The 17,766-nt window shown below is 41.0% G+C and overlaps 1 protein-coding gene across 6 annotated transcripts in view; it reads left to right on the top strand.

Annotated features, from left to right (window-relative positions):
• fryb (furry homolog b (Drosophila)) overlaps nucleotides 1-17,766 on the top strand; it is a 71,580-nt gene that overhangs the window by 13,688 nt on the left and 40,126 nt on the right. For 5 of the 6 annotated variants that reach the window (XM_028594892.1, XM_028594890.1, XM_028594888.1 and 2 more), the window contains exons 1-5: nucleotides 10,510-11,436; nucleotides 12,450-12,643; nucleotides 14,948-15,001; nucleotides 15,153-15,292; nucleotides 15,755-15,845. In XM_028594892.1, coding sequence (XP_028450693.1) covers nucleotides 11,379-11,436; nucleotides 12,450-12,643; nucleotides 14,948-15,001; nucleotides 15,153-15,292; nucleotides 15,755-15,845 — 537 coding nt within the window. In that variant the 5' untranslated portion in view covers nucleotides 10,510-11,378. Of the gene's footprint in view, nucleotides 1-10,509; nucleotides 11,437-12,449; nucleotides 12,644-14,947; nucleotides 15,002-15,152; nucleotides 15,293-15,754; nucleotides 15,846-17,766 lie in introns of those variants that run through there. The other variant, XM_028594891.1, reaches the window with a different exon arrangement.

Below are 17,766 nucleotides of genomic sequence, written 5' to 3'. Positions count from 1 at the left end.
TTTAATGACAGGAGGGAGGTAGTTGGAAAGCCCCCTAGAGATAGAAAAAAAGTAGAAAGGAGATGGTGAGAGGAAGAGGGGCTAAGAGAACCACCCAAACTTCCCAAACCACCCAATCAACCTGCATTCTTGGAATTGGATCCCTCCCTTATTCACCACCTGAGAGAGCGGAGAAACACAGCTGTGCCTCAGAGACTCAGAGCGGTGAGAGAGACAGAGAGAAAAAAGAAACGGAACAGGTGAGAGCAAAAACGGGACACGTAAGGAGAAGAAAGCTGAACTCTCACAGAAAATACAATTGCCTCTCACAGAAAAGAAGACACAGAGATAGTTGTTTTTGGCAGGAAAGTGAGAAACTCTCGAGGGAAGACGCTGAACTCTCAGGAGAGCTGTGTATCTGAAACAACAAAGCAATGAGCTCACTGTCTCTGGATTGAATAAACGCGACATAAAGAGAAGAAATCCCTGTGAGAAGAAATTGCATACCAAAATGTGGACAAAAAGGAGACCAAGAAAATGAAAACAGGCATTTTAGGACTGCCTCAACAGTTTGTTTAATTATTTTTTTTTTTTTTTTTTTTTTTTTATGTTGCTATTCTGGAATAAGGCTAACTTTTCCTGCTGAGTGTACTGTAGAACCATCATGTAGGGTCTCCCTGCAAGCTCTGAGGAGGGCCAGGTTTTCACAATAGACTACCAGGAGCTGGTTGAGCTCTGCGGCTCGTGGAGACATGTCTCTAGAAGATGTAGGAAGCACTACAAGCCTCGGGGCTGAAAGCAACGGTTCAGACCACTGCAATGGCCACTCTCTGAGCCAAGGTCAGGACCAGGATCTGGACAACCAGAGCCAAGGCCAGGATGGGATAGTTCTGGAGCGTATTGCCTCCCTGTCGTTGGACATGTATGACCCCAGTGACTTTACTGGGAGGTTTACTAAGATCCAGTCTAGGTCCAGAAAGAGGACGAGGATCATTGGAGGTAGGTGCAGATAAACTTGCAATCTTTTGTTTTTAAGAGTGAACACGACAAGGAGAGAACAATTAGCCAAGGAGTCAGTGAAATGCAACAATTTGGCTTCGTAATTATCCTGGTTTGTTTGAATTGGATTGACCTGAGGGTTTTCTCGGGCAAAAAAATGGTGGGAAGGCTCGTTGAACATACAGTTGAAATAATTATCCTCACCTCCCTAACTGGAATGTGGACTGTTTTTTTTTATAATCCAACCTGGGATTTGAAAAAGTGTTTGATGTCTTACTAGGTAGTAAGTTCAGACCCCCAGTTTGTTCTTTGCTGTGACTTGAGGACTTGAAGTGTCTTCGTTGTGGTTTATGTACCCTGTGAAAAAGTGATACCTTCTGTGTTTTGAGAAAACACTACAAGATTACTCTACAGAATGGGGGGAGAGATGCCGATGTGGTTCTGTACTCGGATGTAAGCGTAGTATTTTGTTTTGCACAAACCACTCACTCTTTTTCATCTTACCTTAACTTCTGGGAATTTTGTGTCTTAACACTTCCAACCATGGGAAAATGCCAATGTAGTCCAAGGGTGTATGGTTAAATTCAATAGTAATATTACTGATTTTACATTAAGATACTTTATATACAACATTTTACCAGGCACAATTATAGGGTCTGACATTCATAAACTTAGCATTATAGAAAGTGCCATTAGATGGCAAAAACAGGCTTGTGTTTTTGAGACAGTATTACTACAGTGTGATTAGTATTTCATCCCTTATACATTTTATACTCCTGACACACTTATTGCAGTTGAAAATGGATGCCTATCTGTGCCTGAACGTGTAACCTTTTAGTTGCAGGATGATCCGCTTATCTGTGAGACTTGCCCTGTGTCCTTGTCTATCCTTAGAAATTACAATAATATCAGCTGATCTCTCAACGGACAAACAGATCCAGTGTTTCTGTCTATTCCTGGAAAGCCACAGCCAGGTCAAAATCAAAAGGAGCCCTCACATTTCAGTACATTTACACATATATTTGATATCTGATGCTGTGACCCAAAGTTGCAGTTACTAATAATGTTTTATTTCTAGGTCCCCAACATTACAGTCAATAACACTGGAAAAGAGTTGTAAGGAAAGAGTTCAAGTGTGTCATGACAATAAACCTGTGACACTAAAAGTATCATTTCATTTCGAGCAGAAAGGTTTTAGGAGTCATTTTGTGATTGTATTGTATCTGACTATACATTTTTTAGTGGGATTTGGCTGAACTTCAAAAGAAGAGCGAAAAGGGGACGTACAGTGAAAGGGGAAATCTGGAGTGAGGTGGTGCCTGTGTAACAAAATGCCACCTGCACAAACATGTCTTTCAGGAAAAATGAACTCAATAAATGAACGCATATATGATAAAGGTCAAATTCTTGACGCAAGAAATGCAGTGAAATTGAATATTATGGGACCTCTATGCTGTGATTAAGTTCATGACAGAGGCTTTGATGTTGGGGAGGCAGTTATGCCTGGTATGAAAACTACTGACACACACACACACACACACACACACACACACACACACACACACACACACACACACACACACACACACACACACACACACATATACATAGATTCTTCACAAGAGTTATCTATTTTTTCAACCCAGCTGTGTCAAGGAGACACCACTGTGTGAACTGTGACATCTCACAGTCCCTCAGTGGTTTGTGTGTGTGTGTGTGTGTGTGTGTGTGTGTGTGTGTGTGTACACATCTGCTGTGTAATGATGGACTAGTTAACAGGAGCACATGTCAGATAAACATATGACAAAGACAGATACGTTTAGCAATCTTGTATTATGATGTATGTGGTTGCAACTATTTTGATAGTTGATTGATAATGTAAATTTTAAACTAAAATACTAAACATTCACACTGACTATCTTTGTCTAAATTCTAAGATTTTCTCTTGAAAAGACATAGAGTCAGAGCCCCCCACAGGAGAGGTAAACAACTCTCCACCTCCTTGTCAATTCCGTCTGCTAGCAAACAACAGAAAAATGCCTAAAAGCTGCTGTGTGATGGGATGCACTACCAACATAGTAAAGAACCCATAACTTTGTGTTATAAGCTGTCGAACTGAAAAACTGAGCTTTTAGGAAAACGTAAGTGGACAAAAGTGAATACAGACGTGTGAAATCAGCAGGAAGAATGGGAAGACTGTGGGATCCTGACACTAACCTAACATTATGCCCAATGTTACGTTTGCAGCAAGCATTTTGTTACCAAGGCAAATATCCAAATGTCAGTTTTAGGCTAACAGTTTTTAGCGTGTTTATCAACGCCGTTCGGCCGCCATTGACCTAAATTACGTGTACATTTTCGCCATAGTGAGTAGTATGAAGGGACGTAAGTCCGCAGAAGGAGGATGGATGGGTAAAACACAGGACTCTCGCCCATTGTTTTCCCCTCCAGTGGGCGTGGTTTTCAGAGTATGACGTGATGCGCTCTGTCTCTATACCACTCTCCTCTACTGTTAACTAAGCTCTGACCGTGACAAGTAACAATACATTCAGGTAGCACCTTCTCCTTGTTAGCCCCGGCACTGACTGCCACTTTCACCAGTTAAAATGACATACATCACCGGCCGGATGTTTGTCATCATTGCAGGTCGTATCAGCTGTCACTACAAGTAAGCTGACGTCAGGCCAAAATAAAACGTGTCTGTTGTGTGCTCACTGCAAGCCGGTGACTGTACTCTGCCAAGGGTTGTTTATGAAATAAAAGACGCATCACTCTGTTGAAATTGATTGAACTACAAAAACAGAGTGATAACGTCTTTTCTCTAGCTGATCGTGTTATATCAATTTCAAGAGTTGCCTTTTCCAATAATAATCTCCTTAATAATTTAAGTTTATCAACTTATTCAACTTTGTAGTTTGAATCAGGACCTTCAGTATTTGGATCAAGTAGCTCATGAAAAATAAGGTGGGCCGAATTTAGAAGGATACGTCTGTTATTTTAATGTTTTGATTACATATTTAGTTAAATATAAGTATCGGATCAGACAGAAATACTCTTATCAGGATCGGGGCCAAAAAACTTGATCGGGACATCACTGCAAGAAATGGGCCAATCTAATAACAGCCAGTGTTTAGTGCATATCCAGAAAGGTCAGATATGATTCCTTGCCTATGCAACTGCTTAAAATACCTTTAATTTGAGGTTAAATGAATGCAATGCAATTTCTGTGCATTTGTTTTTTTTCATTTCATACTTATGTGTTCATGTATGCCTGTGTGTGTGGAGGAGTTACATTCCAACAGCTGGCATGCCCAGGCCCTGCTCAGAATGTGAGGAATCCTAGGACCTCCATAAGGGTGTGTGTGTGTGTGTGTGTCTGTGTGTGTCCATGTCTGTGACTTTTATTTGTAAGCTAAATAAATGTGTGTCACTCTGTGGCAAATATACCCCTATTCTCTAGGACATGAATTTGAATAGATTTTCATATTTTGGACGTGAGTTGTACTCCAACAAACACATTTCTCTGGTCTCTTTCTCTTGACTTTGCTATTTTAATGTAATATGACAAAATGCCTCGTCCGCAGCTTTCCCACTCACACAAATACTACATGTTTAGTTTTCCCATACATAACAACTAAAACCTCCCATCGTTCCACAGCTGGCAGATGTAACTTTTTAACCTAATGAGAAATGTGAGAAATAGGGTCAACAAACCGTAATCCTTGACATGTTCTCTTGAGTAAGAAGAGATGAGGTTGCAGTGGGTTGAGATAACAAAGAACAGACCTCAGTCCAATATTATTTAGTAACCATCCTTGAGTTCAGCTTCTTGGTGCACCAGGAAGTGGAGGGTAGACACAGAAAACTTGCAGTTGCCGGAGAACTTTTTGAAAACAGATTTGGTTTACTTTTCTGTGATTGTCAACTTGGCTGAATAATCTTGATTCAGTAAGCAGGTTAACACCAAGGCAGAAATTGTTATTTGCTGATGCTATGTGGCCCCGGACTATAATGGGATAAGCAGGAGTTGCAGACAGGAATAGGGCTGCAGTGCTTCTCTGCTATATTTCTCCTCCTTTGAGATTAGACCATAATTGTCTGTTAATGTGAACCAGGCCGTCCTGTGCTCGGTAGCTCTCCTGTGAGCTGCAGCTTTGCATGATACAGTATCTTATGCACTTTCTATTCCTCCCCTCCCCTCACTCTTAGTCTCTCCCCCTGCCTCTGTTCTCCCTCCCTCACCCGTTGTCCTGTGGCTCTTCCGCTGTTCATCCAGGGAATTACATGATGACCCTAATTATCCACTTGTACTTCCACTCTTAGTCACCCAACCGTATTGCCATGATGGCAATCACATTTTTCTGCTAAGACAGAATTGGACAGCCAAGGGGACTCAAATGAGCATTTTAACATTTTGATCAGCTCAGAGCTTTTGCTAGCAGGATTTTGGCAGTTGGACAGGAATCAAACTCAAAGTGTTAAAGTGAGGAAGAATTTTCCCCAGGGGAAATTACCACCTCGACTACAGCATATATTATTGTGCAGTATATAGTAATTAAGGAGTAATTTTGGACACAGAAATGACGGACAAAAATAAAATAAACTGTGGATAATGTTGAGACAACTCCAAAAACATGAAACAATTTTCTTTTTTAAGTGCTCATATTATGCTTTTTTGGCTTTTCCCCTTTCCTTTATTGTGTTATATATATTTTTGTGCATGTTAGCCTATATGTTTAAAAAGTGAAAAAGCTCAAAGTCCACACAAACTGCTCCAAACAGCTCTATTGTAGTCCAGCCTTTACTTCCGTGACGAACGTTCGTCACTTTGTAACACACATTATAATGCTCACCTAGCTGCTAGCATGGCACGCCCTCATACTCTGCAACTGACAAGCTAGCAGTACTTACTGTGCATGTGCGACTCCCAACAAAGATGGTACAGAAGATGTAACGTTAGCTCTGCGGGGCTGCGGGGCTTTAGCTCTGCAGGGCTAACGTTAGCTCTGCGGGGGTAACGTTAGCTCTACGGGGGTAAAGTTAGCTCTGCGGGGGTAAAGTTAGCTCTGCAGGGGTAACGTTAGCTCTACGGGGGTAAAGTTAGCTCTGCGGGGGTAAAGTTAGCTCTGCGGGGGTAACGTTAGCTCTACGGGGGTAAAGTTAGCTCTGAGGGGGTAGCTAGATATCTGGCCAGCCAGTCATGCTCAAAGAGCCCGCTGTAAGCTGACAGGAGAGACGAGATGTTCATATGCACATGAGGGTTTATTATTTATTTCCCTCTCTCTTTGAGACACTTGACCAAATGGTAAAATAAATACTTCTGGCTCCATTTCGGTGATGTAATACACACTTCATACTTAAACCTTGGTTAGAATATTAGTGCATTATGGATTCGTACACATCTAAGGCAGAGATGCTATTGACCTATTGTTATCATTCCTGGCTATTCGTTGGTGCTGACTGCCTATCCATGCTTCTCTTGGCTCTCACTGGTCGAGGCAGCTTGCAGCATGCTCACTGAACACTTATTGCGAGACAGAACAAGGACAAACATTACATTTCTGCCCTTTATCTCTTTCATCTTAATTACTCTAGTATTCCTCCTCCCACTGTCCCTTCATTGTCCCTCACTCCTTCCCATCTTCCCTCCCTGTATTTTCTGCCACCCCTACTATCTACCGTGTTTTTCCATATCTCTCTCTCTTTCTCTCTCTCTTTCTCTCTCGCTCTCTCTCTCTCTCTCTCTCTCTCTCTCTGTCTTTCCTCTAAGAGGATTGGCTGCTTGCGTCTACCAACATCTGTGTATCACTGTCCTGAGAGAGCAAAACAGAGAGGGGATGGGGGGTGTTAACCAGCAAGATAGCAATACAGAGCGCCGCTCTCTTTTTCTATCTCTTTGACACACACACTCTTTTTTTTGTGCATGCACACACACAAACACACACTTAGCAGCAGACAGCCGCAGCATCCGCATCGCTGGCTGCCCACCCGCATCCCTCTCTCCTTCTCTCTCAGTCTTTCTCTCTCGGAGCGCACTCCTCTTTCTCTCACTTGCTCTGTCCGCAACGCCTCATCCTGCCGTCCTGTCCTCCCTCTGCTGTCTGTCACCGTGGCGACATAGCCTCTGCAGCCATGGCGACCAGCCAGCAGGATTCAGGCTTCTTTGACATCAGCATCAAGTCTCTGCTCAAGTCCTTAGGAGGCAGTGAGTACAGCTAATACATCACAGTTGTCGTTGCTGTATGCCAAACAAATGCGTGACGCGGTCTGCCCTCATAACAGACCGACTAGCCGTCTGTAGACCCTGCAGTGTAAAGACTACGCTGATTTTGTTTGTGTATCTGTGTGTGTGTGTTAGGAGTGGATGAGACTGAAAAACAGGCAGCATACAGCATGATCCACACTGTCAATATTTGGCGATGTTACGTAATGGATTAATAGAAGACAAGGCGTTGAGAGAGAGAGAGAGAGAGAGAGAGAGAGAGAGAGAGAGAGAGAGAGAGAGAGAGAGAGAGAGAGAGAGAGAGAGAGAGAGAGAGAGAGAGAGAGAGAGAGAGAGAGAGAGAGAGAGAGAGAGAGCTGCTCCAGGGGTTAGTTGAGAGTAAAATCGGTCTCCTCAGCAGTTTTCTATATGAACTATACAGCACATTACTCAGTAAAAGAAGAAATCCGTCTTTGACTTTGTTATTATGTGTTATCAATCTGTTAACTGTACTAAATGTGATGTTGACAGTCCAAAAACGTGAGTCTCCTAATAAATTCCTCAGTTAGTGAGTCATTGTTTACCAAACAGAAGGTGAAGCTACTGTATGTCACTCTTAAGGCAGTCTGGGATAAATGCCCAGCAGTACCATCCCTGACTGACGCCAACTGGACATACTGTACTTTCAGCAATGGGCTCATGAATGTACGCAGAAAGCAATGCTGTCTAATGCTACCACTGCGACTCTAAAATAGTCATCACCATGCGTCCTGTAGTTTACCTTTACTGTAAAGTCAATGTTTTTCTTGTTGATGTAGAGGATGCAGAGATCAGCCAGCATGCTTTCCTGTTGTGATTTTCATATATTGACTGGACACTGTTGTTTGCGTTAGCATGCATTGTACTGTATGCATATGTGTGGGCACTTTTTTTTCTTTGAGTAGTGTAAGAGTTATATGGACGCCTTTTTAATGTGCTCTGTTGCAAAATGGTCTTTGTGATGTACATGTCCCTTTCTTTAAAACGTTATTTTGTGTGTGTGTGTGTGTGTGTGTGTGTGTGTGTGTGTGTGTGTGTGTGTGTGTGTGTGTGTGTGTGTGTGTGTGTGTGTGTGTGTGTGTGTGTGTGTGTGTGTGTGTGTGTGTGTGTGGTTAGAAGGGCAGCCGTGTCGAGCTCATATATATTAGGTGTGTGCTGAAGGCTACTGTCAGCAGGGGTTATGTTGGTGTAAGGGTTACAGAGAAACTGCAGGGGAAGTGTTGATGGTTCGCCCCCCCTCAGCCATTTATGTGTGGTGTAATAAAAAAAGAAATCACAAGGACTATGATGTTATGGCGTATGTGTTTCCTTATTTAAGTTCCAGCATCTTTCAGATATAGGACCAAATTCTGTTGCATAGGTTTGTGTGCTTCAAGGTCATATGAAGGCAGTCAGAAGGCTAGAAAGGCAAGAAACAGGCCTGATAAGTCCAAGTAAGGTTTGTGTTTTCAAGCATAAGTTACTTATCGAGTGAAATCGCTAGATAAATAGCTGACCTCATCAAGTTGAAATTGTTCCATCTCATGCCAGCCGTACTGAAATAATCTGTAGGAAATAATGTGTAGGCCTATATCAACTATGTCAACACACACACACACACACACTTGAAACAAGGTAATTCAGATTTCATGACAGTTTTTATTATTACATGGTATTGATGGTGAAAATAATCTTGAAACCAAATATAAACAACAGGGTCAGCCCAAAATGGAAATACAGTATTGTCACCAGCTAGCTAATTCTCAGTGTGTTTACATCTTTAATGAGTAGAGGAGGCCTATACTTTAAATGATATTGTTATTTTTCAGCTATATGTTCAAATATGTCAAAAAAGTAGCAGCAGTGGAAATGCCAAAATATATTGATCACAAGTAGAGTTTGTCGGCTGCCTCCTCTGACATCGTACAGGTTTGATTCTGCTAGGTCTTGTCGAGGGCAGACGGTGTGTTTGTGGTAATTGTCTGTGCTTTTTAAAGTGACTCATCACACGCCACTTTACTGCCAACAAACTGTACCAAGCTTTTTACAAGCCAACAAACGTGTTGCAATGCTTACCAACCCAAGATAACACCCTGGTCTTAATTTCAACCTTTTATATGATGACTTATGTCTGCAGGCTATGTTCTGGTTGTGTCAGGATGTGTGTCTATGTGTGTTATCACGTTAGTTATGATTTATCACTTCAGTATGCTTGTTTGTTGGTATGATGTGATAGACAAAAGGTAAACCTTTATTAGGCCTGCAACTAACGACTATTTTCCTTATCAATTATTTTGTGGATTACTTTCTTGATCAATTCAATTAGTGAATTTTTTAGTTCACTAATTGAAAATAGTATGCATTTAGTTTTGTTGATTTCTTAAACTGTTTTATTTTGTCCAACAGTCCAAAACCCCAAGTTATTTATAATGTTTACTATTGTGTATGACAAAGAAAAGCATCCAACCCTTGCCCTCAAATATTATTGGAATAGTTACTGTCCATCGATTAATCGACTAGGCTAATCGTTGCAGGTCTGCTCTTTACGTCCTTCCTGTCTCCTCTGTCTAACTCTGTGTCTTTCTCATCCGTCTTTTTGGCATCTCAGTCTCCGCCTCGACATTTTCTTTCTATGTCTTCTTTTTTCTGTCTTTCTTTGTCTTAGTCTTGCTCATACAATATGTTAAATAAACCTTGTAGGAGGTAGACTTGTATTGACTAGATGTGGCAGATTTCTGCTGATTCATCTCTTAAAATGCTGAGTCATGCAAATGTCTACGAGGGTCCCAGGAAGTGCTCTGGACTGGCGCGCTATATCGACACCTTTATCGGACACAATGTTACGTCTTCCTACTCTCGTTTCTTTTCCCCACCAACATGCATAAGGCTCACTTGCACATGTGTGTACACACACACAACACACACACACACACACACACACACACACACACACACACACACACACACACACACACACACACACACACTTAAATTCATGTCACAGAGAAGCCTTACCAGATTATCTCTGTTTAGAGTCAACCTTGTATTCACTGAATTAGGTCTGTGTCATTTGCTTTTAAGTTCAATCACATTACTTAGTTTTCCAGATTTGTCACTGTCTTCCCTGGAAAATTGTTGCGTACATGTGTATGTGTGTGTCTCTGTGTTTGCATGTTTGTGCACTTGTGTGTGAGTAGGGGTCAGTGGGAGTGGTGGGTATGTAAGAGAGTGACCTCCAGTGGTCTATATATAGCGCCTCCCTCCTCCCCTCGCCTCTCTCTCGGGGCAGTGTTGAAATTCCAACCCAACTCTTCTGGTCCGATCTCCACAAGGAACAGACGTTACTCAACTGCTAATGAAAACTAAAGGACAGCCACAAAACTCTCAAAGAAGCACTTTATTTCAATACAACTTTCCAATGCAAGGATTCCAAGGTCACAGGAGCTGTCGTACAGTGAAGTGATGGCAGGCTGGAGTCGTAGCAGAAGATTAAGTATAAACTCATAGTTGGTCTGTAGGCTCATGTAGTTCTCAAGCATGGGGCCCTGTGATCTACCCAATCCTCTGCTGGAGCTGTACAGTGGAATATTTCTTGATCCCTGTTGGTAGAGTTCACTCTCTTCTGCTATTTTGAGAAGACTCTTCGACACCATCTCTTCCTCTGTGATTGCAACACTTGCAGCTCTGAGGCGTCAAGTCGTCTGGGCAGTTTCAACCTGGCTATGGCTCTTCCGGTCTTTGGATACAGCATATCATCCTGTTTCATTTGGATTGAATGTGGAATACAGCTGTCAAGAGAGTTTTCTTTATCGCCCCAGGTGCACGTCTTTTACTTTACCTGCCTATCATTTTCTGAAGGATGGGGCTTCACACTTTTAGCTTCGGTTAAACCTGCCGAGTGCCAAAGCCAGACATTATTCTGATGTCTGTTGTCACTGTCATGGTGGAATATTTGGATATTAAAGACAAACTTCTTCTATGCCGCTAATCTCTCCGCAAGGAATTACTTTGATTTGTCAATCATGGGAGCTGTATTTTGCACCTTGTAGACTACTCAGCTACCCCTCCTCACCTTTCTACCCTCTCCCAGTATCCCATCCCTCCCCCATCTCACAGTTTCTGCCCATTTTACCCACCTCTACCCACTGTATCCTTGTCTCTCTGTGCGACTGTCTGCACCATGGAAGTGCCAACTAAATGGAGCAGGGCTAGTGTCATCAGCTTCATTAAGGGCCTTGGTAAGCGTGCATGCGTGTTAGTTCATGTGCACACGTTTGCCTCATTTGAGTGCTCAACTTTCACACAAACCGGTTGCTGTCCATGAGGCCTGGGGGCCTGTCCTGTCTGAGAATTACTGTTTACACCTCACCTCTCCAGTGAGGTCAGGTCACGTGGTCATGAAAGATCATTTAGTCCTGACAGAGTTGTTAACTTACACACACTTCTTGGAAGTGTGTGGTTGAATAAATGCTTTGTTTGAAGTATTTTACGCACTTTGTTTTTCTCAGCATGTTCAGGCAATCAAACCTGCAGATTCGCTCCAGTCATACATGTCTCTGTTGTTGGCTACAGCTATTGTATGTGTTTGGTGGTTTTTCATGAACTTTAGTAGTTGACCTTTGATTCTCTGTAAGTAATAATAGTCCTGTTGTAGATTTCTTGAAGTCTTGCCTAAGCTCTTATAGTGTCTAGTCACTGACGCCATTTCTTATAGTGATGAGTTTGTTCTATTTTAAGGGCATGCCAATATTCCTAGAGACACATGACAGGAAATACCCTATCTTATATCTGTCTGTCTGTCTGTCTCACTCAAACCCCTTCTAGACTCCAACCACTCCCTGTCTATCTTTCTCTGTCTGTTTATCATTACGTCTTTCAAGAATTAAAAGTGCCCAGTCTCTCTGACTATGTAATCAGAAGGGAGAAATGAAAACATGGACTGCCCAGCAAGCTTTTTTAATGTGCTCTGTTGCTAAATGGTCTTTGTGATGTACACGTCCCTTTCTTTAAAAGGTTAGTGTGCGTGCGTGCGTGCGTGCGTGCGTGCATGTCCATCTGGAAAGTGTACCCTGTCAAACTTGGAGAAACACTCACTCAGCACAGTCATAACTAAGTCAAATCTGAACACACAGACATGATAGGTCATCTCCAATCATCTCCATCATGAATATATGGATCCAGAACTTCCCTGAGTATAATCTCGTGTCAAACCCCTGTCTCAGACTAACTGACCTGTCTTGACATTCCCCAGCCTCTCCAGTGGGACTGAAGCCACCCCTCCCGCCAGTCAGTGGAACCCTGGGAGAGAGGAAGGGTCCTGTCGTCATGGCGCCCGTCAACGTGGACCCAGAGAGTAAGCCGGGCGAGTTTGTCCTAAAAAGCTTGTTTGCCAACTTCACCTTGCTCTCCGAACGCAAGATTCGCATCATCATGGCCGAACCACTGGTAAGTGCAACTGCATCTCATCTTGTTTTGTCTCGTTTTTGATCCCATCTCTCTCAGGTTACAGCATCACTTAGGTATACATTTTGGACTGATTGTGTTATCTGGAGTGGCTTTTTATGACAGTATATGTTGACTGCAGTCTTTTTTGTGCAGAGGAAGTGATGCCTACAATGTGCCTCACTGCGAAATAGTATATCCCCAGCATCCAGGCTTATATATACTATAACCTAATTTATAAGAGGCAAATTTTCAATATATCTATTTTCTGTAGCTACCTATTTCTCATCAGGGTCATATTTTAACCTTTTTTCTCTATGATCACACCTGGCAAACCTTTGAATGGCAATATTTTACATATTAGCAAACCTGAATGTTGAATGTTAATACCTCATCATCTTTTTAGCTGTTTTAGTTTGCATCTTACAGTGAGACACACTGTAACCTCTTCGCAGCCATTTGTCAACTATCAAGGTCTACTGGCTTAGCCGGTAGCGCACAATGCTACAGTATATATTATTATATAATATTATATTATATCTCCTTTTTTAAACTTCTGATGCATTTGAGGTCCAGTTACAGTTAAATAAATGTTACATCAACACAACATAGCATTTGTGTTTATTAGAAATTGCAATTCAGGGCTCCAGACTAACTTTTTTTACTAAGAGCATTGTAGCCCCTAACTGAAATATTTCATATTTCCCCCATTTTAACTGTATTACTGATAAATGCTTTGGTAATAAATACAGAAACTACAATGTGCTTGTTTTAGTTAACAGTCACATTTTAATTGAATGGTTCCTAACAAACATTCAGACATTCAGAAATTTAAACAAAGTATTATTGCTGTCAATGTACTGTTTTACTGTCTCTGCCTCATACAGGCTCTCCCTCTCTCCTCTTTTTTTGTTAACACTGAAATAACAATCATATCTAAGGTGGTTAAACTTCCACGGAAAGGGGAGTATCTAGCTAAGTGTCTAACACCCAGTGTGGGAAAGATTGAGTGATGAGCGAGCCAGAGAGAGAGGAGCTCACGACACTCAAAACACACAAGCACTATTTGTTTTGACGAGGTAAATAGTTATATAGTTGATCAGCAACTGTGTATTCAAACTCAAAATTAAATGAACGTGCCGTTAGCTTATGTCCAGGCAAACAAGCCTATATGGTATTATTTTTTTCATACAGTAGAAACGGTCTCCACTCTACTGTCACATCTCTACCTCTCTCACCCAAGTGAGTGAGCGGCTCCGTGGCGTGTTGCAAATGTCAGAGCTGACATTAGCATTGGTGTACAAATGCAAATAAATCAGTGAATGCACAGGCAATTAAGTGATATCCCCACAGTTAAAATAAAATCCAGTCCTTTTTGAATGAAGACGAGACAACACTGAGTGAAAATGTGGCCAATTTTGTGATGAGACTGAGTACTACAACACAAGGGCTACCAGCATGGCTCCACCAACTGGAAGCGCGCACAGACAGGGTTGAGACCGTAAACAGAGTGGGGGGGGAGAGAGGAGGGTTAACGTCAGGCTAAGGCTAACTCCTTATCAGCTATCACAACGCAACGTGCGAGTAGTTGTTAAAAGTACTCGCACCAAAAAATGGTCGCAAAATGCGACCGTTTGGTCGTAGTCTGGAGCCCTGCTATTTTTGGTCTCAAATTTTAGTCCCATCAAGCACCCAATGGTTTTAAAAATGAAAATACGTAGAAGGTGATGGGATTTGATCAAAACAGATTCATGGTTTGCCATGTAGTTGTTTTGGATTCAAATATAACCAAATATGTGTGACGTACTGTAACCCAACCTCTGAGTCTCACTGACAAAGTGTGCCAGAAACAGCTTATTTGGGTTTAGAAGATTTAATGGTGCTTATTTGGCTCTCCAAATAAATCCAAATGTCTAAGCACATAATGTAGCCTATATGTGTTAAGAGGTTAGGCTTTTTATCAAAGTGTTTTTGTAAGTTTATGGCTCTTAGTGCTGAACACCTGATATGTTCCATGAAAGGAACATAACAAGGTTAGTGCCTAAGCAGCTAGTCTGATACTAAGAAATGAAATTGGTTCTGTCTTCAATATTTACAGACAATATATTTACAGGCTCAAAAGGTTGGAGTCTAGGATATATAAGCAATTTAAACAAATTCACGCAGTGACACCTTAAGTTTTACAACAGTTTTGAGGCATTTGAACTTGCATTTTCCTGTCTCAAAAAGATTTCAGAATAAAATGTCTACCTTTTCTTGTGTCTTCTGACATGAATGTTTTCACTTCTGTCTGTTCTTATCTCACAGGAGAAGCCACTTAACAAATCACTGCAGAGAGGAGAGGACCCACAGTTCGACCAGGTGCGTGTACCTGACATGGACACATTATACCTGTCCTAACTCTTTTTTCCTGTTTCATCCAAATCTTGCCGTAACATTGTCTAATTTTGGGAATGGGCTTAACCTCTAACTCTCTCTCACTTACCTGCTCCTCCTCCTTCTTTCTGTGCAGTTGATCAGCAGTATGAGTTCTCTAGCAGAATACTGCCTGCCGTCTATCCTGAGGACTCTGTTTGATTGGTACAAGAGACAGAACGGCCTGGAAGACGAGTCCCATGAATATCGACCCAGGGCCAACACCAAGTCAAAAAAGTAGGAGGACACAAACGGCACACACTCTCAATAAAAGTCTTCTCTGCACCTACCTGGGAAGTTGAAATAGATTTGGAGGTCTAAATTGCCACATACAAAAAGTGCATGGTCTAAAAACACAACACACCACCATGTCAGATGGACAGGACTTTTTCACTAGATTGCTTTGAAATATTGTATGTATTCATCATGGCTAATTTTTCAAGTTTTTTTAAAAACTTACTTTACCTAACAAAAAGCAATACTGTTGGTACAACAGACTAACTGTATATAGCCCTGCCATAAAAACAGCAGAAAAGGGTTAGTCTAAGTCTAATTTAAAACAATACTGCCATTGAAAAAAATACACAAATAAACGGCACAAGCGCTACAACTAATCCAGAATACAGGATCAACACTGTTACAGAGAATGTGACACATAAAATTTCTGTTTCTTTGTTTCTCTGTCTGTCTGTCTCTCAGTGATGAGCAGCAGAAGGACTACTTATTGGAGCGAAGAGATCTGGCAATAGACTTCATCTTTTCTCTAGTACTTATAGAGGTTTTGAAGCAGGTGAGTCTCAATTTACAGTGTGATCAATAATTCTGTCATGTCATGTCATGTGTCTCCTCAAACTTATCCGCATGAGTGGGTTTAACTTTTAGGAACTTGGCTATATGTAACTTTCAGTTTGTGTTAATTCTAGCGGCCGCTTTGGACAAAAGCGGTAGTGTTTTCACCACACCTGCTGTAAAGGTCTTTTCTTTATAGTGCTGTATTGCCCACTGTATTACCAAGTTAGCGTTATGGGGAGGACATATAGTCACAATTAATGTTTTGCTCAGACAGAAAACATTAATTTACTTTTTTTTTTTTTTTTTTTCGGTGTTACAAAGAAATCTGTGACCCATTAGAATGTGTTACTGTAGAGCCGTCTACCTGCCGCAAATCGTTTTGTGACTTTGTGGGAAAAAATCGGACCTGGGCAGAGGCCTTACTAAAAACTATATAAAAATAGCGTTCTGTCCACTGTTACATGTCATTTAATATGGAGCTAAATCAGGGCCAAATGTTTTGTTCATTTGAAAAAAATATATATAGTTGAAAAAATAAAGCTTGAAATTGAAAATTTAAGTTTTGGTCAAAACTTGGAAAAAATAAAACCATGTATTCAAACTTAAAATAAGTGTACCAATTTTTCTTTCAGTTTGAATAAAATATAGATTAAATTCTGGAATTATTTTGAATAAATTATAAATTTTCATTTTTCACTTTAATATTTGTTTTCAGTTCCACATTTCATGTTTTCAGATTCAAAACTTATTTTTTTTACGCCTTCAAATCTTTTTTTTTTTTCGGTTTCAAATCTTTTTTTTTCGTTTTCAGATCTGTTTTTCACTTTCAGATAATTTTTTTTCGGTTTCAGACTTTTGGCCCTGATTTTGCGTGGGGGGCGTGGCTTCAACTCAGAGGGGCGTGGTATTATGAGTGACAGCCTAACAACGAAGGCAGAAGACTCCTCTGTCATGTTGACTTCAGGAAATGGTGTTACTGTGAGAACTATGACTGAATGCTTTCTATCCACTATATACATGTGATGTTTACTTAATAAACTGATGCAAGTGACAAAGTTCCATTTAAAAATTGTATTGGACAACACATGGTACCAATTACACTATAAGAGCAATAAACTGATTGTGCAGTTCGGCAGGAACAATGACTTCTCCCACTTCCATGTATGACATTGAATGTAGCACCACAGTATTCACTCGGCAGTCAGCATAGCGTCCGCTCCGCCAAGGCAACCTGCTGGCGCAGCCCACAGGTAAGACATGTGAAAGATATTAGCCTTTTTGAATAGATACTTTGGGACATTATCCCCGCAGTGGCATTTTTTTTTTGTCATTAACACATAAAGGGAAAATAGGTGGACAGCTGGAAATGAAGCATCGCTAGCACAAAAGTTAGCATTAACTAACGTTAGCTTCACACTAGCTGGTGTTTTTACACCAATTTTAGTGTCCAGCTCAAGTTTTTTGACTTTAACGTGTAGTGGTCTTTGTTAACCTCTGTTTGTCAGAATGACCATAACTCGACAGTGGCTGCCTGCAGCCGTACAGCCTTATAAAACATATAATATAAAAATGTAAATGGTCTACATATAATGTAAAACATTATAGATAACTAACATTGCTAGTGTTACCTTTTCATGGTTCGTTTAAACAACATAACTTGTCCTGGTCCGCTTTGTTAATCAATCAATCAATCAAAGCTTTTTATTACGGACACACACGGTCCAGAAAACAGACAGTAAGACACACAAATACAAAAAGACAAGTTAGTGTATTCTGATACTTAAGTTAGGCTGTGGTAGAAGCCTTCAAAGTTTGCCCACTTGGCATATTTTGTAAGGCATAACTGTCATGCTGTTACATGTAACGTTATAGTGTAAAACGTAATTTATCAGGTCAGAGCATTAATGTAAAGTCATATT

The sequence above is a fragment of the Perca flavescens genome, chromosome 13 (genome assembly GCF_004354835.1).
Source record: "Perca flavescens isolate YP-PL-M2 chromosome 13, PFLA_1.0, whole genome shotgun sequence".
NCBI classification, from domain to species: domain Eukaryota; kingdom Metazoa; phylum Chordata; class Actinopteri; order Perciformes; family Percidae; genus Perca; species Perca flavescens.
This window is presented reverse-complemented; position numbering and strand designations above follow the sequence as displayed.